Source organism: Eschrichtius robustus, chromosome 20 (assembly GCF_028021215.1).
Source record: "Eschrichtius robustus isolate mEscRob2 chromosome 20, mEscRob2.pri, whole genome shotgun sequence".
Lineage (NCBI taxonomy): Eukaryota > Metazoa > Chordata > Mammalia > Artiodactyla > Eschrichtiidae > Eschrichtius > Eschrichtius robustus.
In genome coordinates this window covers 13937984-13961129 of record NC_090843.1, presented here as the reverse complement: position 1 = coordinate 13961129, position 23146 = coordinate 13937984, and the positions used below count along the sequence as shown (strand labels likewise).

The window sequence follows — 23146 nt, the reverse complement described above, 5'->3', positions numbered from 1 at the left end:
GAAACATGAAAACTAAATGCAATGCATGACGCTTGAATGGATTTTAGGAAGGAGCAAGTCCAATTATAACAGACATCACTGGGACAATTGTGGAAATCTGAATAAGGACTGTAATCATTCTAAATAGCACTGTATTAACATTAATTTCCTGAATTTGATAATTGCATTGTGGTTATGTAAAATTAATGCCCTTGTTTTACAGGATTAAACTTAAGTATTTATTGGATTAAACTGAATTATGAGATTAATCTGAATGTTTGTAAATAACTCACAAATGATTCAGGAAAAAAGAAAAAATATATAGTGTAAAACTAACATGGCAAGATGTTAGGAACAGATAAATTGAGGCTAAGGATACAAGGGTATTCATTGTTTTTTCTTGCAATTATTTTAGGATTAAAATTTTTTTAAAAGAGTTGGGGCAAAAAATCCATCTTTGTTTTAAAATTCTACATGATCCAGAATGGACTCCACTATAGTTAGTCACCAAATATTTACAAATAAGGCTAAAGAGGCAAAAAGCAAACATCTACTTTTAAGTAGCAATGATAACCTGTTAGTCCACATTTCCCTCAAAAACCATCAAATTCACAGCAAGAAACCATTTCCTAGATGGAGAACTTAAGAAGTTTACAGAACAATTCTTGGGAATTCCCTGGTAGTCCAGTGGTTAGGACTCAGTGCTTTCACTGCCAGGGCCGGGGCTCGATCCCTTGTCGGAGAACTAAGATCCTACAAGCCATGAGGTGTGGCAAAGAAAAAAAAAGAATTCTTTTATTATTATATAGATGTAGTATATATAATCAGAAACAAATCTGAGTTATAATTAAGTTATAAAAAATAAATGTCTAGAGGCAGAAGATACACTGCCTATATGTGGTGAACACAGAGGATTTACTTGCCAGAAAAAGTAACTGTTGCAAACCCTCAGAATTATTGCTCTATAATTGGACAGATAAGATCTACTATTCAGTAATTTTATTCAATAACCATTACTGAACACTGATTATGTGCCAGTGGTCCTGTACTTAGTGTGCATAAAGGGTAAGACAAAGTCCTTGCCTTGAAGAACTCAGCCTATAAGAGTCTCTCATCAATTATAACTTAATTTAAAAAAATCCTCTGTATGTCCTTATAAAATCCTTATTTAATTTCTACATTTAGTCTAATTTAGTCTGTAGGCAACCTAGAGATCATTTGCAACTAGTATTTAAAAGCAATTACACTTTTCTACTTATTTTAAAAATCAATAATTTGCTTCCATAATATTTACAGGCCAAATTATTAAACTTTATAATAAAGACTTTATTAGGACCCTATACAGAAGTTCTTTCCAAATAGACAAAAGTTTGAGGGAACAGGGAATCTTCCTCTGGCCTCTCCTCAGTCAAAGGCCTCTGCTTGTTTGAACCCTGACCAGGCCAGTTTCACTGCAGAAGCTGTCTTCAAGTACAATTAAATCAGGAGTCATGAAGAGCATATTGTCAATCTATGAATTTCGTTTGCTTGTTTTCTCTGGCTGAAAGAATTCATCAGTCAATCTGAGATTTGTCTCTTATTATGGGTTCTTATAAATTAAATCATAAATAACTCAGAATCTAAAAACTGTGACAATCCTGAATAATCTTAACCCCCGTAAAAGGATCTGTAAATCATAAAGGATGTGCTAAAGTTCAAAGTTTTTTTTTGGTTTGGTTTGTTGTTAATTAATTAATTAATTTATTTTTGGCTGCGTTGGGTCTTCGCTGCTGCGCACGGGCTTTCTCTAGTTGTGGCGAGCGGGGGGCTACTCTTCGTTGCAGTGCGCGGGCTTCTCATTGCGGTGGCTTCTCTTGTTGCGGAGCACGGGCTCTAGGTGCAGGGGCTTCAGTAGCTGTGGCACGCGGGCTCAGTAGTTGTGGCTCGCGGGCCCTAGAGCACAGGCTCAGTAGTTGTGGCACACGGGCTTAGCTGCTCCGTGGCATGTGGGATCTTCCTGGACCAGGGCTCGAACCTGTGTCCCCTGCTTTGGCAGGCGGATTCTCAACCACTGCACCACCAGGGAAGCCCCATGAAGTTCAAAGTTTTAAGAAAAGCTTAGGAACCCACAATTTTATGTCTGGGTGCCTGTAAGTAATTCTTAAATGGTTCACAGAAAAGATAAAAAGAGGATAAACATAGTGGAGACTGGTATTTTTCATTTCTGCTGAGAAGTACTGTATCACTTAGTTTAAATTGTCTGAGCAAAAGGTCCCACTTAAAGTGAGCATAACTGTTAATATATGCTGCTATCTTTGTTATTTCTTTTCTCTCAGATTCAAGAGAGATTAAGAATGACTAAGGAATTAACACAACATTGTAAATCAACTATACTTCAATAAAATAAATTAAAAAAAAAAAAAAAAGAATGACAAGGGAGAACCTGTTTGTTAACTGCAACAGTTGTAACTAAAGTTTACAGAGTGCCTGACCTAAATGAAGCCTTTCTCTAATGTAAGTTAAGTTGAGCCATCAGGATTCTGTATAACATGGGCTCTAGAACCACACTTGAACTTATATTATGCGCTAGAATTTACAGGAATTTAATATATATATATATTGCAACCTTTCACGTTAAAAGAGGTTTCAAAATGATCTACTCAACAGAGACTTTCATAGCTCATAAATGTTTCAAGTCACTCTTGGGAAACTTAGTTCATCACCTGAAAAAGTGATTTCACTTTTAACAAAAATAAATTTGAGTTTATTTTTAAGAAACAAAAGCATCCATTTCTTCTACATAAAGCCTTTCGTTTGTCCTAAACCCGAGTTAAAACAGGAAATTCTATGGTCAATCAACCTATAATACTATTTTCAGAAGAGACTTTTTTTTTTTACTATCTAGAAATATATTTCTATAACTGAATTTAGCATCCTAATCACAGAGGTAATCTGAGGGATAATGTTCAAGCCCTGGGTATGTAAGAAGGTAGTGCAAGGAGGTAAAGAACGGGAGACGATGGCAGGAGATAAGCACATTCGTGTACAAGGCCCCTTCCCACCCTGCCTGTGGAAATGCCCTCTTCTGTCCCCCATGAACACAGATGAGCTGGGACAGCTTCTGACTCTGATAAAACCATGGTTTTCCTAGAATCACTGTTTCTTCAATGGTGGTTTTTTATTAAAAGAAGAACTATTCAAATGGATGGTAAGAAATTCAACTTTTATCAATACACAAATAAGTTTACTTAAAAACACCTCCGTTACATATTTTTAAAAGTTTCAGAATCTCTCCCCACCAGTGTCCATAAGCTAGAATAGGTTCACGTGAAACCTGCAGTCCGGCCTAGGAGAATCAATAAGTGATGGTCTAGGTACTTGCTCAGACATTTCTCTTGTCACCGAAGAGACAGTCACAAACAAAACACATCTCTTGCCTGGTTGAGTAGGAAGAATCCACATAAAAGAGCTTCATAAAACGTCTATGAAGGAGAACTGGTAATATCAGAAGAGTTCCAGCACTTCAATTGAATATAATTCTCTATTAGTCTTTTCTTGATTTAATTTCTGTAGCTCACGAAAACTTACTTCAATCTTGTTGAGCTCAGAACAAATGCTTATCTAAAGAAAAAAGTTCCAAAATAACTTTTACCATAACTTGTACATTTGAATAAATCCTCCACGATTACTTAGGGCTATTCCAAGAAAAATTTTAATAAATTATAATTTTGGTGCTTCTTGGTTACAAACAGAATTCAGTATGTATCAATAATTACATACCTGGGATTTCACAAACTTGTAAAGACTTAACAGTAGCCTTTTTGCTTCTGGTAGCATTACCACAACAGTAAAATTAGCATCTAGAAGTAGACATATCCAATCCATAATCTGAAGATAAACAGGAAAAGGAGCTAAGATTTTAAATTTAATTTTAGGTTAATTCATTTTACAAAGTCCATAATAATATCAAACAGTTATAAGAAAAAATAAGTCTTCTTTACAGAAGTCTGAACGTCTTAGAGATGAAGGAATTTCTAAGCATTCTAAAAAGCCTCTTTTCTGCTTTTATACTTGTCATTTTACAAGCATAATTGGATCTTTTCCATCAGATTAATCAGTAAAAAGAAAGTCACAGTGATATTTAATCCAAGGGAGAGCTAGCACTTTTTATTTTAAAATTCTTGATAACTACTAGCAGCTACAAAAAAAAGAACCCACTCATCTCCTATTCTGAAATATACACTATGACCCAAGAATAAGGTGTCCTGTATTATAGATAAGCTACCAAGAACTAAAATAAAGTTATTACTATACATTTATTAAAGTATCCTATGTAGTCTACACCTTCAAATGGTGTTGTTAACATGTAAATATCACTGTCATGAAAAAGCATTAAGGAAACCAATTATCCATTTGCAGGAAGAGGGGAAAGCTGATCCCTATGTAACTCTCTACACCAAAATAAACTTTATATGTATCAAAGAGTTAGACAAAGAAAAGGAAAAGAACTGTACTAGGGAAAGACAGGGCGGCTATTTTTACACTCTTAGAGTGGGAAGGGCCTTAAGCATGGCATACCCAAAAAGAAGCCATAAAGGAAAAGCTTAACAATTCTGACAGCATGAAAATTAAAAACTCATCTATGGCAAAAATTACACTAAAGCAAGTAAAAAAGAGTGACAGGAAAAAAGTATTTGTAATACACTTCATAGAAACAGACTAATTTCTCTTAATATACAAAGAATAATTTATAAGGCAAAATGAAAAAGACAGGAAATGCAATAGAAAAATTGGACAAAGAACCTGATTAGGCAGTACACAAAAAGGAATATAAACTGGCAAGAAATGATGGTCCACCTTTCTTATTATCAAAGAAATGCAAATTAAAATAAAACACTTATTTGTTACCTACTTGACTAGCAGAGAGTAAGGTCTCAGATCTTGGTGGCCACAGTACCTCTTGTCACAACCCTTTGGAAAGGTAGCCTGGCATTTTCGAAACTAAAAATGCATGCACCCTTTATCCAGTAATTTCACTAATGGGAATTTACCCAACAGGTGTTCTCTCATAATATGCAAGAATACTTGTATAAAGATGCTCACTGAAAGTTTGTTTACAATAGCAAAAAACTGTAAGCAATTTAAATGCCAATCAATAGGGGACTAACAAATTAAGATTTTCTATAAAATCAAATAGTATGCAGTGGTTAAAAAGAATGTGGCAGATGTATATAGCCTGATTCAGAAAATGTGTAAAATGTAGCTAGCAATGAGTGAAAAAAAACAAGCTGCAGAATAGCATGCACATGATCTAATTTGCACTAGAAAGACAAGAGAAAGATAAGTTAAGGTACAGAAAGCAAATTTCTAGACATAAATGCAACTCTTAGTATTGGTTATCTCTAAGAGGGACTTGGGATTATTAGGTTATTAGGAGGACACTTATTATCACTCTCTCCCAACGAAGCTGAGGAAATTCTTGAAAAGGGTCACAATAAAGAATCAGGAATTTAAGATGAATTTAAGTTCCTTAGTATAGCATTATGGCTCTAAAAAAGCCATCTACCAAATTGAGTGATCCACTCCAGTGGTTTGTGTACTTGGTGAGGGAGGAGGGTTGTAGAGACAGGGAGACAGGGAGAAATCAGTTCCTGGATTCCAGATTCTGATACTATATACATAAAACCTTTTTTTTTTAACATATTTTTCCCAGCATCATATCAAAATAAAAAGATTACCTCACCTGGTTCAGGGTTGGAGGGTGTATTCCAGGAAGAGTCATAGTAGCATTTTCACTACACTTCAGATAAAGGAAATACAAATACTGGAGAAATAGCTAGGTGGGGCGGAGAAAAGAACAATCACTTTGATAGAAAAATTTTCTCTATGTAAAGCTAACAAAGAGACTGGAGAGAATTTTAAGAGGCTACTGAATTTAACTGTACATCAAACAAATATGCTAGACATCAGGGGACACAAAAATGAATCAAATGCACTCCCTGCCATCAAAGAAGAGTTCATTTGGTTTGGGAGGGGTGGGTGAGGAGCTTATTTTGTTTGTAAATAATAAGTAGAGAAGACAGAATCCTTCTCCGGGCAATTCTTTTTAGTTCCTACTCATTTCTAACTTAGATGGATGAACCCGGCCTTCGGGTTTGGCACCAGGAACACGTCAAGCTCTGCCTCCCCCAGGTCACTCTAGTCTCCCAAGCACGATTTTTCACCTTGAGGGCTGGGAAACCTCTTACTCAGATGAAAGAACTTTATAACCTTTTGAATGCCCTAGAAGCTGGGTAGAGTTAAGGAGCAACACTTAACCCAGAAATAAGATCCTGTAGGATTTGTAAGAACACTCACAGTGATGTGTTGTGCTGGGATGTCCTTCAAATGAGGCAGAAGAAACGTCTCGCTATATGCTGAATGAAGAATTGCGTTTCTACTCGGGAATAAAGGAAAATCTCATTTCAACCAATAAAGGCTTTTCTACTGAAATAATGAGTAATTCCCTTCCCCAGTAACATTTTTCTAAATTTATACAAAAGTTCTACTTTTCTAGAAGAGTGCTATCACTGAACATTCTCCTCGTCACTAGAGATCATCTGGAATACTTTGCTATTATAGATAATTGGTATTTATTCAGTATACTGATTTTTAGAAGTGATAGAGCTTCTATCTTAGTACAGCTTCTTAAATAAGAAGGTTTAAGTAAGTTGTTTGAACACAGCATTGAATGTAATCCATTTTCAAGCAGAAACTGAAAAAAACTGAAAGAAAGAAAAGGAAAAAACCACCTTAAATTATCTAATTACCCCTTAGTTTTTGCTTGGCATTTGACTACATCCCTGGGAAAGAGACAATACAAGGGACACTGTTCCAAAGGATACAGTAGCGCTGCTCTTTTCCCTGTAACAGGGCAGGAAGTGCTCTCCTCCGCTGCAGCCTGAGGCTTCTCAGTCAACTCCTGAGCACAGTTCTCACAGTTATCTTCTTCAGGATTGAAACCATTTTGAAGAATTTCAGTTTGTTCTTCTATTTCCCCATCTTGTATAATAGCAGTATAGTCAGAAACTGACTCCATATTGATATCTGTTTCTTGAAGACTGTCATCACCAATGCTATCATGTTAATTGAAAGCAGGAAATAATTCTTATCAGTAGTTGAACTGACTGGAAAATTTTTCATTTTCTCAGCCTTCAAAGTTTTAGAAATAAAATAAAACAATAGATTAAAAATGCAGTGAAAGAAAAGGACCATCAGCTCCTAACCTACCTCAAGAAAATTTTTAAGCAAGCGCAGGTGACTGACTCAGGGATGTCAGGGAACTGCTGTAGGCAGAGCTGTAGGATCTGCACATCTGTCTTTTCTAAGGCAAACTCCATTAAGCCAGGGCACAAGCTAAGACCAAAAACATGAATCATTTTTATATATTAAGAAACTCTCAATTGCAAATAATTCATAAGGCTTTTTCAGAGTATGAAAATCAGAACTGCAAAAAACAAGGTCAAAAGAGTTATGCGTATAAAGTTTGGTGTACAGAAACATTTACCTGTAAGAAAGCACACACGTTTGGATAAGCTGCATCAGACAGTTCCGAGGATAAAATGATGGTTCTGCTTTATATCTTCCCAGAAGTCCTATTACTACGTCCCCAATAATAGTATGAAAGTCAGGGGTCCGCTTAACAGCCAAAAATTTACGTAGTTCTACTTCAATATGTTTTTCTGAATCTTTCTGAAAGGGCAGAAGTAAAGAGTTCAGTGTGGTACATTAATAAATGTCGCTCTGCACTTAAAAGTTCCTAGCTTAACATTGTCTTAAATCACTAATAGCATTCATGCATTCCTGTGAAACTGGAGTTGATACTACAATTTACTGCACAAAGACAAAATACAAAGAAAAAAAAAACTCAAGGATTTAGAAATCAAAATTTCTAAGAAGCTAAATTGTAAACATTCAATGCAAAGGTGAATGAGATATGAGGCCACCATCACACTGATCTCACAAAATGCTTAGTGAGAGTCAAATAAGCCAAAGCATCACTCTGACAACCTCAATATACTATACAAATGTTAGCCATAGCTCTAAAAATGATCACAAGAGGAAGACAATAAAAAGTACATAGGATTTCTTTTAACCATGAGTTGATTTTTCGTATTTCTAATATTTTAAAATTTACCTGTACGGCTGCTAAGAGTTGTGTGGATGGTGGAACCTCCGGCTGTACACTCGCTTCAATTTTCCTTCTCCTTAACTGGAATTCAGTAAACTGATTAGGCTCTCAAAACAACACAAAAGATGCAATAGACATTTAGAAGAATATAAAATGTCCCAAAGAGACTGGCAAACTTTTGCTCTAATCACAAACTTTTTTTTTTTTTAATTTATTTATTTTTGGCTGCATTGGGTCTTCGTTGCTGTGCGCGGGCTTTCTCTAGTTGTGGCGAGTGGGGGCTACTCTTCATTGCGGTGCACGGGCTTCTCATTGCGGTGGCTTCTCTTGTTGCCAAGCACGGGCTCTAGACATGTGGGCTTCAGTAGCTGTGGCATGCGGGCTCAGTAGCTGTGGCTCGCGGGCTCTAGAGCACAGGCTCAGTAGTTGTGGCGCAGGGGTTTAGTTGCTCCAGGGCATGTGGGAACAAGACCAGGACTCGAACCCGTGTCCCCTGCATTGGCAGGCGGGGATTCTTAACCACTGCGCCACCAGGAAAGTCCATTCACAAGCTTTTTTAGGGTTTGGTTTTTTTATAGTGAAAAGTGGGTCTATTTCAACTTTTAACTTAAATATCTTTAAGGTTTTCAGGTTTTCATTTTTTAATAAATAAAATCTCTATACTCAGGAAGGTATTATTACTAATTGCAAACTGGTCCATTTTTACACCTGGGTCTTACACACATGCCCATAAAAACTACTAGACGACATGTGTCACTTTCGGATAAGGGCTGTCAGGTTACTGGGTTCAAGCTTCAAATCACCCCATCATTAAGAGCAAGTTTTAAGAGTTGTACAAATATGAATTATTAAAATAATTCAGCCTTTTCTGTTTTTTAACATCTGTAGTAACATTTCTATTTCAACTACCAAACTTACGATTCTCTTTGACTGCTCTGAGTTCTCAGATCCAAGTCCATATCCCTGTGATGTTTCCCAGTTTACAAAATGAGTCATGGCATGAATGTCTAAGAAAACACAAAACACACAATTTCTGGAATTTTCTGACCTATTGGTATTTACCCAGCCAATCTATCAAACAAAGAACAATAAAACAACCACCACTCATGCACAATTCAAGAGCGGCTTTAAAGTCCATTTCATTCTACCAATAACCTCAGATCAGTAAATCATAATATCCTAAAAGGCTATGTGCCCAACAGATGAGGCCACTGGTAAACCAAGGAGGGAAAAAGCATTACTGATTTTGTCTGCAGGACTTTCCCGTTGCCCCTAAAGTCAGAACACTGGTGTTCAAAACGCAGCGTAGCTCTTTAACCTGCAGCAGTGTCTGCAGTGTGGACTGTTCCCAAGGTAGCTTCCTGGACCAATAAAATCTGAACAAACACTGGCAAATTTCAACATTAAGAACAGGTTATGCAAACCGATAGCTGTGAAAATCTACATATCAAACTAGAAGTTTATAAAATGGTTTTTAGTAATAAAACATTTAAGTTCCTACCTGGATCTTGACTATGCTTGAGTTTTCCAAGAGCACCTGCTAATGATGACACCTCACACTTGTATGGGATTACAGTTAGAAATTTTCCATGTAGCATAAACAAATTTTCCCCATGATACCAGAGCTACAAAAAAGTTATCAAAAATGTAAGCAACCCTTTTTCTCTTCTAAGATCTGATTCAACAAAGCCATATAACTTATAACAATAACTTGTGGTGGAAGTAATCTTAATATAACAGAAAGGATAAGGTGAAGTTAAACAACTTTCCAGAATAATCCCATATGTTCAATTTATTAATTGAGGTAGGTTTACAAAGCTCTTATTTTTGCCCATGTCTGAATAAAGTATAATTTAAAGATAATTTCTTTTGACTCATAAAAATTTGATCAACACATATATTTAAAATAAATGAATTGTTTAAAATATTGTAAGTATTACTCATCTATTAACGTGATACTCACAAAGGCTATTGTAACACAGGCAAACTGTTTTGATGTACGAAATGAAAAAAGCAGAATTTAACACTGTTTCTATCTCGTGATCTCAATTATAAAATTGTAAAACTGAGACAGGTATATGAACAAAAAGCTCAAAGGAATATGGAAATCAAAAGTGAAGTTTGTTAGAGCAGTGGAATTGTGAACGGCTAATTTTGTGAAAATTACTTGTTTAAATATAAATTAGAATTCTATGCTAAGAAACATAGTCTCCTTATCGTCTAATTACAATGATCAAAAACATCCTATATCTTGATGTATTTATATCTTATATTCACTAAACAACCAGTACTTACTGAGTACCTTTGTTAAGCACTGAAGATATGATGGAGAACAAAAAAGACAAGGTCCCTTGCCTCAGAAAGTTTATAGTCTGGTCACCTTAAATTTTAATTCTTTAAGTATTCTTATGTAATTCCATGATAACATTTAACATATAACCTAAAAGACTAATTTATTAGGCAAAGTAACAGCCCTTGGATATAGTTCAAAATACAAAAGTAAAAAGATCAAACCAAAGTGAGATTAAAAAGTTTTATTAACTAGCTAACTGTTCTCTCCTGATCTAAAATTAGCTTATAATTTAGTCTTTTGAAAGTGACAAACATAAGGAAACTATAAAAACAATAACCAAATTAAATATAATCTTGCAGGTAGAAAATATTTCTTAATTTATTTTAATCAAAACTGACAAAATATTTAGATCCGAAGAGGTCTCTTCCCTTACAGTCTATTTGTCAGACACAAAAATAAGTACATTTGAAAAAAACCCCAAAGTGCAAAAACTTACTTGACCGCTGGTCCCTTGTGGTAACTCTTTTGAAGCCTGTAGTGTTTGAAACTTTGTATTCCATATGGAGAGGCATTCTATAAAATAAGACATACAAATTCAGAAGTTGGGACTTCCCTGGAGGTCCACTGGTTAAGACTCCACGCTTCTACTGCATGGGGTGCGGGTCTGATCCCTGGTCGGGGAACTAAAGATCCCACATGCCTCGTGGTGCGGCCAAAAAATTAAAAAAAAAAAAAAGTCCAAGTTCAGAAGCCAGCCAAATATAAATATATGGTGCTGGGGGTGCGGAGAAGGGAGGGAGGGAGGAGGGAAGTCATAGTTAAACACATAGGTCTTGCTTTATTAAGAATAAAAATGAGTAATGAAGACAGAAATTCACAGAAGAAGTGGACACATATGCAGGCGGCGGCATATGGGAATCTGTGCATCTTCCCCTTGATTTTGCTGTGAACCTTAAACTTCTCTAAAAAAATAAGGCATTTTTAAAAAAAATTAATGAATTTTCTATTGAAGTACAGTTGTTGCACAATATTACATAAATTACAGTTGTACAATATAGTGATTCACAATTTATAGTTATTATAAAATACTGGCTTATTCCCCATGTTGTATACATATTCTTGTAGCTTATTTTATACATAATAGTTTGTACCTCTTACTCCCTCCCCTACCCCTATCTTGCCCCTCCTCCCTTCCCTCTCCCCACTGGTAACTACTAGTTTGTCCTCTGTATCTTTGAGTCTGCTTCTTCTGTTTTATTCACTAGTTTGTTGCACTTTTTAGATTCCACATATAAGTGATGTCATACAGTATTTGTCTTTCTCTGTCTGACTTATTTCACTTAGCATGTCCTCCAAGTTCATCCATGTTGCCGTAATGGCAAAATTTCATTCTTTTTAATGGCTGAGTAGTAGTCCATTATATATATATGTATACACACACACACACACACAAATATATATACACACATACATATATACACACCCACACCACTTCTTTACCCACTCATCTGTTGATGGACACTTAGGATGCTTTCCTATCTTGGCAATTGTAAATAATGCTGCTATGAACACTGGGGTCCAGGTATCTTTCTGAATTAGTTTTTGTTTTTGCAGATATATACCCAGGAGTGAAACTGCTGGGTTATATGGTAGTCCTACTTTTAGTTTTTTGAGAAACCTCCACACTGTTTTCCACAGTGGCTGCACCAATTTACATTCCCACCAACAGAGTACGAGGCTTCCCTTTCCTCCACATCCTCGCCGACACCTATTATTTGTGTTCTTTTTGTTGACAGCCACTCTGACAGGTGTGAGGTGGTATCTCATTGTGGTTTTGGTTTGCATTCCCCTGATGATTAGCGATGTTGAGCATCTCTTCATGTGTGTGTTGGCCATCTGCATTTCCTCTTTGGAAAAATGTCTATTCAGTTCTTCTGCCCATTTTTCAATTGGGTTGTTTGTTTTTTTTACTTTGAGTTGTATGAGCTGTTTATATATGTTGGATATTAATCCCTTATCAGTCATATCATTTGCAAATATTTTCTCCCATTCAGTAGGTTGTCTATTTGATTTGTCGATGTTTCTTTTGCTGTGCAAAAGCTTTTAAAATTTAATTACACCCTATTTGTTTATTTTTGTTTTTATTTCCTTTGTGTTAGCAGACAGATGCAAAAAACTATTGCTGTGATTTATGTCAGAATGTTCTGCCTATATTTTCCTCTTAAAAAAATAAAGTCAATACAGATGCTGCTATGGAAGGCTCTCTATATCTCAGGTAAGTGGATAAATTAAGGTGTACAACAGAGGATACGGTATGCTACCATTTGTGTAAAAAGAGGAAGAAAAATAACTAGTAGTATTTGCATATATTAAAAAAAACTCTGGAAAGAGACATGGGAAACTTTACTGAGGTTAGTGAGTTTTTTGGGGGTTAGAGCAGTAACTAGAGAGGGAGGATGGGGGTTGAGAGAGGAGAAGCACAGCTTGGTAAAGTGGTTAAAAGCCAGGACTTAAGAGCGGTAAGATATATGGCGTAAGAGTCAACCTGCTTGGGTTGAATCCTAGTTCCACTACTTAGTTACCTAACATCTCAGTTTCTCATTTGTAAAATAAGGGTGATAGTAACTGGACTTTCTCTCATAGGGTTGTTGGAGGATTAAATGACACAAATAATGAAATACAAGTAAAACACCTGGCACAGGACAGTATGCTGTAAGTGGTAGCTCCTATCTTAAAAAGAAGAAACAAAACAAAATACACAAGGATGGCCATATCAAGTTTGTAGTCAATAGGGAGCCTAGCCTGAATAAAGCAGAGAGTTCTTGCTTTGAAATTGGGAGAAGAGACTGGAAAACGTGGACAGGGTCTAGACTGTGGCGAGAGTTGAATGCTAAACCATAGATTTGGAGTTTTATAGTGTAGGCTGGGAGACCCCAATCTTGCACTGGCCAGGTACAACTGTGTCCTTCATGACAGACTACAATTGTGTGTGTGGAGGGGTGTTTGGGGGTGAGGAGGTGAGGTGATGATGAAAATCCTGCTCTGAAGTCACAGAGACAAAAGGCACACTAGTAGTCCCCAAATTTCAAGCTGTCCAAGACTAATGAATTTATATTCTGCTAAAATGTCACCAAGGTATTAATTCAATCCTCTACTGCAAGTCTTACCAATGTTTCCAATGCCTACAGGCTGGCACAGATATCTGCAGTTTTTATTTAAGACACTGGTGACAAGCAAGGTAGTGAGTGATATAGGAAATGTTTTAGAGAAACTGATCAAGGCAAGATGAAATCAAAGACCTATTCAAGAATTAGGAAGCTACAGTGAAAGAGAGAATGAATTACGGTGGTAATAAATAAATGAAAAAGAAAGAGGAGACTTAAAAGTACACTTTGATGGAAAAAATCCAAAGGACTTCTTAACTGATTGGATTTTAGTTACCCTTAGAAGCTGATAGTGGTGGTCCCAGGACTGCTACGTGATCTTGGTCCAGGATGGTGAGTGCAACACCACTTCGAGCACTGCCAGACACCACGGACTTGAGCAACAGTGATCGAACTATCTTCTGATTTTTTTCTGGGTCACTTGGATGTATTGGTATCAAGGTTTCATATACACATCCATCAGAGCCTGTTGGAAACAAGTATTTATTGTTCATTACTGGATAAATGATAGTTCTATACCTGTTATAGTTAAATGTACTAAGTTGTTTATAAGATTTTACCAATTTGATAGAGAATCCAACCAGAAAAATAAACAAATGTAATAATCACATCACTCTATGCTTTCCCACAAAGCATATACCACAGGGGCTTCCCTGATGGCACAGTGGTTGAGAATCTGCCTGCCAATGCAGGGGACACGGGTTCGAGCCCTGGTCTGGGAAGATCCCACATGCCGCGGAGCAACTAGGCCTGTGAGCCACAACTACTGAGCCTGCGCGTCTGGAGCCTGTGCTCCGCAACAAGAGAGGCCGCGATAGTGAGAGGCCCGCGCACCGCGATGAAGAGTGGCCCCCACTTGCCGCAACTAGAGAAAGCCCTCGCACAGAAACGAAGACCCAACACAGCCAAAAATAAATAAATTAATTAATTTAAAAAAAAAAAGAATATACTACAAACCTAAAGTTGAGGGAGGAGAAATATTAATAAAAATCTCAGTAAGAAATGTCATGATAGCCATGAAATAAAAATTGTAAATATCTGTAATAACTTAAAATATGAGGGGACTGCCAGGAATACAGACAATTCAGTCAGTAAAAGGCTGTATCTCTTATTAGAAATTAATTAGCATTCTGGTCTAAATATTACATTTCTTGTTACTCCAGCACCCTAAAACCCTATTAAATTGCTGCGTTTTGTAGGTCAATTGTATTTTTGGCAATTTCATGTGGTTCTAGCTATGTTACATGAAGATTTTATGACCCTTTGGTTCAGATTCCCTTACTTCAATGTTCAAAAGCTAAAACACAACTCACAAACTTCTGTGTAACAATAAATATGTCCTATAGGCTAAACTTTAAGAAAACCAGTCCCTCTTAAGCAAAGGTATTAAGCGGATTCCAATGACACTCTAGACATGATAAACGAAGGGAGCCTTTTTCTTAACAGCCACTGCAAACGTTTGCACATTGAAAAACTTCACAAAGATTTTAAACTGTGATAACATGAAAATGTTTCCTAAATAATGCTGTTTCTTCCTCCCTTAACCTTCCCAAAACAACTTCAAAAGAAGCCATAAAGGGCTGGGGGGAGAAGACCACAAAGGCATTTTTGCCCCCTTGATGCATAAGACTGGGATTAAACCTTAGAGCGTTAGGTAGAGGTAAACTCCAAGGCATTAAAAAAAAATCTGTAAAATGGTGGCTAGTAGAGTACAGGACTGCTCTGTTAGTGTCCTTTTACCCACCTGTCTCTGTCACTGTTCAAAGAATGGCACACTATAGGTTGGAAAAGAGGAATGGGGAGTTCATGCAGTACCAACCTTAGGTATTTCATGGTTCACTAATAATAATATTAAAAAAACTGGACTTATCATAATAAAGAGTGATTTTTCCTTTTTTATTGGTATTATATTATTTATTGCTTATGATAAAATTTTAAGACATAAAATTTACCTGCAGAGAATTACTGACCTAATGCATGACTAGACATGGCAAAATGCAAAAAGTGAAGGCATAAATGCTTGTAAGGAAGCATGGAAAGGGAAATACTACAACAGAAAACTGTAAAAACTGAAGACTCGAACTTAAAACACTATCCTGTAATACCCCTTTATTTATAAACTCTGAAAGTTAAAAAAAAATACTTACTTAATGACATCAGAGAGATGAATTTCCGATACACAGATGCACTAAAACTCTGTGCAGCCGATTTTTCTTCTTGTCCAAGTAAAAGTGTGTATTTGCTTAGGATACGTGAGTTAAACTTTTGTACATAAGCAAAGTAATTTCCATGCTGGAAAAAAAAAAAAGGTTATTTTACTTTAAAAGTATTCCCATTTCCACCAACTATATTTAAATGTTGAGACCAGTTGTTGGCCCACTGTAATTACTTTAATGAGTGCTTAAAAACCTCTTGTCCAATTAAATTTAAAAAGTTATAAAACGTATTTCTTTAATTTAGGCATAGAAATAATTATTACTAATAGATTTTTCAGTATTTTAAAAATATATAAAAATTTTCTGAAAGAAATACTAAAGTCCAATTTTAGTTTTAAAAATCATACAGATGACTCTGAAATGCCACAAAATGGGCCAGGAATTAAAGGTATCACTTACTTTTTCAGTAATAAAAATCAGCACAGGATGCCTAAATACCATAAAAAACTTTGTCCACCTAAAAAAAGAAAAAGAAAAATTATAAAATGCAAAATCACCAGTTAAGAGAAGCACATCATCAATCTAAATTTAAGAGATTATCTTTTATTAAATATTTTTTAGAGCCAGAGAGGTAGCAGAGAACACTTAATTCAGTGTTTCAAAATATCTACCACGGGGACCTAGAAGGCATTCCTCTGTCAAACGCATCTCTGGATTAAATGCAAGTTGCTGAGCTTCCCAGAACTTTAAAGACAATAACGTGAAGTACCAAGGGTGTGTAAGACAAGATGCGGTGTTCCCCAAACTTAATTGACCCACCCCTCCTTTTTTCAGAGTCATTTTGGGGCCTCGTGTTCTCAGGAAAACATTAGCATCTCACCTGCCTTCTTCAAGTGACAGCGGGAACTGAGGCATAGGGAGGGTAAGGGGCCTGTAACCAAGGCTGCACAGCCATTTTCTGGCAAAGTGGGGATTAGAATCCAGATTCTCTACCTATATCTTTTTGTGTAAAGATTTCCTCCAGGGGCTTCCCTGGTGGCGCAGTGGTTGAGAATCTGCCTGCCAATGCAGGGGACACGGGTTCGAGCCCTGGTCTGGGAAGATCCCACATGCCGCGGAGCAACTGGGCCCGTACGCCACAATTACTGAGCCTGAGCGTCTGGAGCCTCTGCTCCGCAACAAGAGAGGCCGCGATAGTGAGAGGCCCGCGCACTGCAATGAAGAGTGGCCCCCACTCGCCGCAACTGGAGAAAGCCCCCGCGCAGGGGCGAAGATCCAACACAGCCAAAAATAAACATAATAAATAAATAATAAATAAAAAATTAAAAAAAAAAAAAAAAAAAAAGATCTCCTCCAAACACAGTTGCTCACACTTTAGAGGCATTCACTGAGTCTAAGATATAACTGGTCACCGTCCACATTGTTCAGTGACTATGTACAAGTCTTTGCTTGGACCTTTAAAGATTTAGTTTGCATCAGGTGGGCCTGGAGGGGCAGCAAGTTAACCAAACAGGAAATGGGATGAAAGAATAGGGATTGGATAGATGTAAAACTGTGAGATTTCCTTCTATCATTTGTGCGAGTCATTTCCCAAGTTTTATTCCAGAATCTGGGAAAGCAGAGGTCTCAAAGCACTATCCTGATTCCACTAACAACAAGCTGCACATTTCTTCAGGCGAAAGGGTTCTGACCTTGGCAGTCAGGGCTATATGATAGAAGATTCTGGTCTTGTGGGATTACTCACTTAATTTTCAAATAACTGACCATTCAGTTCTGTTATTAGGACAGGACTCATTTGGCCCCAGTTTCCTCAATCACTTATCACGCCAGAGGCTTTTGAGGGATGTTATTTTGGCTACTATCTTACAGACGGTTTTCAATCAGCTTACTTTTATCATGTTTATAATCAAAATACTTTTGAACAAGGCAAATATTATAAAAAACACAGAGTGCATTTTCTTTTTGGTTAAAAATTACAAGTATTAGGGGCTTCCCTGGTGGCAGTGGTTGAGAATCCGCCTGCCAGTGCAGGGAACACAGGTTCGATCCCTGGTCCGGGAAGATCCCACATGCCGCGGAGCAACTAAGCTCCTGCGCCACAACTACTGAGCCTGTGCTCTAGAGCCCGTGAGCCACAACTACTGAGCCCACATGCTGCAACTACTGAAGCCCATGCGCCTAGAGCCCGTGCTCTGCGGCAAGAGAAGCCACTGCAATGAGAAGCCCGCACACTGCAATGAAGAAGAGCCCCCGCTCGCCGCAACTAGAGAAAGCCTGTGCGCAGCAACACAGACCCAACACAGCCAAAATAAATAAATAAAATAAATAAATAAATTAAAAAAAAAATTACAAGTATTAGAACTTACTTAATCACTTCTTCATCAGAGATAACAGTTTCAATCTTCTGCTGGGGCTCTGCAAGCAAGGCCTCTAAACCACGAATGGCACCTTCCTTGAACAGCACCAAAGGTTCTGTCCCCTGTATCGAGTGTATCCTATATACCTCAGCGGACAACTAGAAGAACATAAAAACATTTAAATTTTTATTCTAAAGGAACTGCCACCTAATAGAATCAGGACATTTACAGAAGGCTTATCTTTAAGGGACCGATTTGCTTTCATTTTTATTCAATTTTGTTTTATAATTATGTATGGTTCCAAAGTTAAGTCTAAACATAAAATACAAAGTTAAATCTAACACAAAATACATTCAGAAGTCTAACTTTTGATCCTATTCTCTATCCTCTCCCCTGCTCACCCCCATAAGTAATCACTTTTATTCATTTTTGGTTTATCTTTCCACTGTAAATACTGGAGGTTAGGCTATAACCTGGGTCTCTCGAAACTGGAGGTGAGGAGAGGTACAAACAAAGGCACTAATGCAGTTATAAGCGGTTCTGGTATTAGAAAAAGGAAGATGCCATATATAAATACATGGGCCACACACACACATTTATATATGGGTGTGTGTGTGTATGTGTATATATATGTATGTATGTATATATAGCCTGCAAGCCCAGGAAAAGAAGTTAACACCATATGTAGGATTAAAAAAAAAAAAAAAACCCCATTGTGTAAAATTCAGGATCGTGTTACTTCAGGGTGAACAAAATGACTGGAGCCAGTGGGCAGCACAGGTAGCTGGCTAGAAGTTTCAAGGGTCCGGGTGACAACTGCGGTTGTATGTGAATCAGCTCTGTTGTGAACCACTTCTAAAATATGCCAATTGTATTTAGAGTTAGACATTTAGAACCATAAAGAACTTTCAAGATTAACCTAGTTAGAGAACTTCATTTTATAAGAAAAAGTTAATTAACATACTTTAGGTCATCAGGAGAAAAGGCACAGTTAGTTAGTCATGGTTCTTTTTCACTGCAGTATGTGCCACTTTTAAAATGTATAATGCCTGAAACTTGCAGGGTCTGTTCTACCTATTTTAAGAAAGGGAACAATGAAGTTCATTTGCTCTTGCAAGGGACACACCACAAACATTTAAACTCATGGAAATAACTATAAATGTATCATTCATGAATTATTTAAGTCCTCAACCTCATATGAAAATAACATCATGTAACATTTTCTAACATATTAACTCATAAATTGAGACATTTTACTAAGATATACTGTACGAGAGCTAGAATGAAAAACTGGTTATAACCTTTATGTCACGTTCACAGACACTTTAAGATAAATAACTGCTACATTACAAATTATTCCGTCTCACCAATAAACTAAATAAATATGTTGGAAAATCCAAAGACTTACTGTCGCTTTAAATACTTTATCCAGGTTTACGTCTTCATTACTCCATATTCTCAAGACCTGAAATAAAAACATACAACTTAAAAAAGCATTCCAATTTCGATTTACATACAACATGAATAGTTAATAAATCAAAATTTGATTTGTTTTGTATATATTATATAAAAGTTTTAGAACTCACCTTATTATCATGTACAACAATATACTCTCCAGTTTGAAAGTTGCACACAGCTGGACATGTTATAATTTGACCTTGTTTCACTGACCAGCTCCCCAAGGGTTTCTGATCAGAAACCTAATGAAATGAACATACAATATTCAAAAAGTCAGTTTCAGACATTAAAGCAATTAAATTTACATTCGAAAGAAATCATTAAAACGATACCATTTAACAAATCTCCTAAATTAAAAAAATAGCTAGTCACAAAAAGACAAATACAATGTGGATTCCACTTAAGACAGAAAGTAGAATGGTGGTTGCCTGGGGTTGGGGAAATTGGGAGTTATTATTTAATGAGTACAGAGTTTCAGTTTTGCCAGATGAAAAGAGTTCTGGAGATGGATGGTGGTGATGACTGCACAACAATGTGAATATATGTGCTTAATACCCTGAACTGTACACTTATAGTCATTAAGATAGTAAATTTTGTTATGTGTACTTTACTGCAATTAAAAAAAAAAAACTTTGAAAGAGTAGTTAAACTGAAAATATAAGTTCCTAAAATGAAAAAAAGTAAATTAATATCGGCACTTTGATAATGAACAATAGTAGTATACTTAAAAAATTGATGCAGTTGTGCCCTTGAACAGGGGCATGAGAAATAGAGTAAGGATAGCTGGAATCATGCCAATTCTAATCAGCCACTCTATTCCTATGCAGGAACTGCAAAAAGTCCACTTGACAGCCAGCTAAAAACCAATGGTGTCTTCAGAAGCATCAAAACAAGCAAACAGGATAGTACTGTTGGCAACCTGTTCCCCAAACTTCAAAGCAGACAGCTAGCTTTTTTTTTTTTAATTGAAGTATAGTTGCTGCACAATATTATATAAGTTACAGGTGTACCATCTAGTGATTCAGTTTTAAAGGTTATATACTCCACTTACAGTTATTATAAAATATTGGCTATATTCCCCCTGTTGTACAATATATCCTTGTAGCTTATTTTATACATAACTGTTTATACCTCTTACTCCCCTATCCCTATTTTGCCCCTCCCCCCCTCCCTGTCACCACTGGTAACCACTAGTTTGTTCTCTGTATCTGTGAGTCTGCTTCTTTTTTGTTATAATCACTAGTTTGTTGCAGTTTTTAGACTCCATACATAAGTGCTATCACAGTATTTGTCTTTCTCTGACTCACTTCACTTAGCATAATGCCCTCCAAGTCCATCCATGTTGCTGCAAACGGCAAAATTTCATTTTTTTTAAAATTTATTTTATTTATTAATTTTTAGTTTTGGCTGTGTTGGGTCTTCGTTGCTACGCGCGGGTTTTCTCCAGTTGCGGCGAGCGGCGGCTACTCTTCGCTGCGGTGCACGGGCTTCTCGTTGCGGTGGCTTCTCTTGTTGCGGAGCTCAGGCTCTAGGGCGCAGGCTCAGTAGTTGTGGCACGCGAGCTTAGCTGCTCTGCGGCATGTGGGATCTTTCTGGACCAGGGCTCGAACCTGTGTCCCCTGCGTTGGCAGGCAGATTCTTAACCACTGCGCCACCAGGGAAGTCCCATTATTTTTTTAATGGCTGAGTAGTATTCCATTGTATATATATACACCACTTCTTTATCCATTCATCTATTGATGAACGCTTAGGTTGCTTCCATATCTTGGAATGGAAGATAATAAATAATAATAAATAATGCTGCTATGAACACTGGGTGCATGTATCTTTTCGAATCAGTGTTTTTGTTTTTTGGGGTTTTTTTGGATATATACCCAGGAGTGAAACTGCTGGGTCATATGGTTCTTCTATTTTTAGTTTTTTGAGAAATCACCATACTGTCTTCCATAGTGACTGCACCACTTTACATTCCCACCAACAGGGTACAAGGCTTCTCTTTTCTCCACGTCCTCACAAACATTTATTTTTTTGTGTTCTTTTTGATGACAGCCATTCTGACAGGTGTGAGGTGATATCTCATTGTGGTTTTGGTTTTCATTTCCCTGATGATTACCGATGTTGAGATACCCAACTTCTTAAAGACACAGAAAACTGTTCAGCAGCTCACATAAAAAGAATTACTTTCTATGAAACCACTAAGAGCAAAGTTTAGAAAATGTGCTGAAGCAGTCCTTAGGCTAAATGGGGGCGGGGTGTGTAGACTTCAAGGGACGCAAATCCAGGATTCATAGGGTGAACCACAGCTGGCAACAGGTCACTCGGAATCAAGATGCCTACTAAGCTGCCAAGAAAGCAAAAAGCCAAAACAAAATACCGACAAAACTTTCCCCCCTAATGAGTGGGTAAGAAGTGTACGGACACAAGGCTAAAGCACTGTTCTGGCAGTGACATCTTCTCCCACCCAGCCAATCTCCGTTCAACCCTTCTGCGGGCAGCTGGGCTGACAGAGACCCCAGAAGGGGATCTCAGCAAGGATATCTCCGGGAGATATGAAGCGAAAGCACAGGTTTCCTTTCCTTTCCGAATCTAGCCCACGTGCACTTAGACGCTCTGCCGACTGCAACTCGGAAATATGCCTCTCCGGGAGAACAACCGAGTCAGATTCTAGACCTCATTCAGCGTCCCGAAAAGGCCACAGCGGCTCTCCACTAAGCCCGCTGCAAGATCTCTTTCCAAAGCTGTGAGAAACCTGAGGTTCCGGCTCCGAACTCAGAAAGGGGCGAGACAGCAGCGGGGGCGCTCCGATCCTATCGCTCTCACCTTATAGAGGATGACGGTCCTGCCGCTGTCCGTCACTAGAAACTGGTCTGTTTTGTCGCTCTGCTCCACTCCAAGGGGTCCGTCAGGCCCGGAACCCAGCGGTACCGCAGTCAACGTGAACCCTTCCTCCAAGGCTGCCATCTTGGTCCAACTTGCGGAAGGCCGAGCGTCCGTCCCGGCAGGCTTCGCGCTTTCTCTCGTGAGAACTAGATTAGTTCTCGCCGACTGGATTAGTCGCTCGCTAACTGAGATACCTGCTCGCGGAGCCTGCGACCTCTGGCGGGTGGAGATCGCTAGCGGCGCTGCGGACGCCGTCGGGTAGGCGGGGCCTGGAGTTTGCGTCTAGACTCCGCCTCCCAGGCCATGCCACCGAGTCCCGGTGTACTGCTCTAGACGGGAAAGGATGGGCGGGCGGGGGAGATCTTACCTGTTAGGTACTGCATCCGCTGCCCCTTATTCAGCTACGGACTTGAGAGGCTGAAGGATGAGCGTGGCAAGTGGCCGAATATAAACAAACTAGATTTTTATAGTTGAAGCGAACTCTCTAGGAATTACTAACACGGCTTCATAGAACAGTGTCCCAAAGGAAAAATATTTCTCTCTTCAGATTAACTCTTCATAACGTGCTGTACCTAACTGAAATGCCTAATACCCCCTGCTTCTCAGAACCCGCCACAAAGGTCTGGTCTCTGCGGCCTTTTGGGCCTCCCAGCTTGTCTGTCCCCCTTGGCTCTCTGAGCACCCGCGGGGAAGTCTCTCCAGCTTACAGG

General features: G+C 37.9%; 1 protein-coding gene across 1 annotated transcript; it reads right to left on the bottom strand.

The window, feature by feature from the left end:
• Positions 1-3160: 3160 nt before the first annotated feature.
• NOL11 (nucleolar protein 11) lies at positions 3161-22538 on the bottom strand. Its single transcript, XM_068531259.1, has 18 exons — positions 22377-22538; positions 19685-19798; positions 19507-19563; positions 18108-18256; positions 16201-16258; positions 15733-15877; positions 13863-14051; positions 10918-10994; positions 9630-9753; positions 9047-9135; positions 8135-8209; positions 7505-7689; positions 7228-7353; positions 6843-7073; positions 6316-6394; positions 5702-5794; positions 3739-3846; positions 3161-3579 (listed from the first exon to the last, which is right to left on the bottom strand). Exons 1-18 carry the CDS (start codon positions 22515-22517, stop codon positions 3463-3465), a joined length of 2157 nt encoding a protein of 718 aa, XP_068387360.1. The 5' UTR covers positions 22518-22538; the 3' UTR covers positions 3161-3462.
• Positions 22539-23146: the final 608 nt, after the last annotated feature.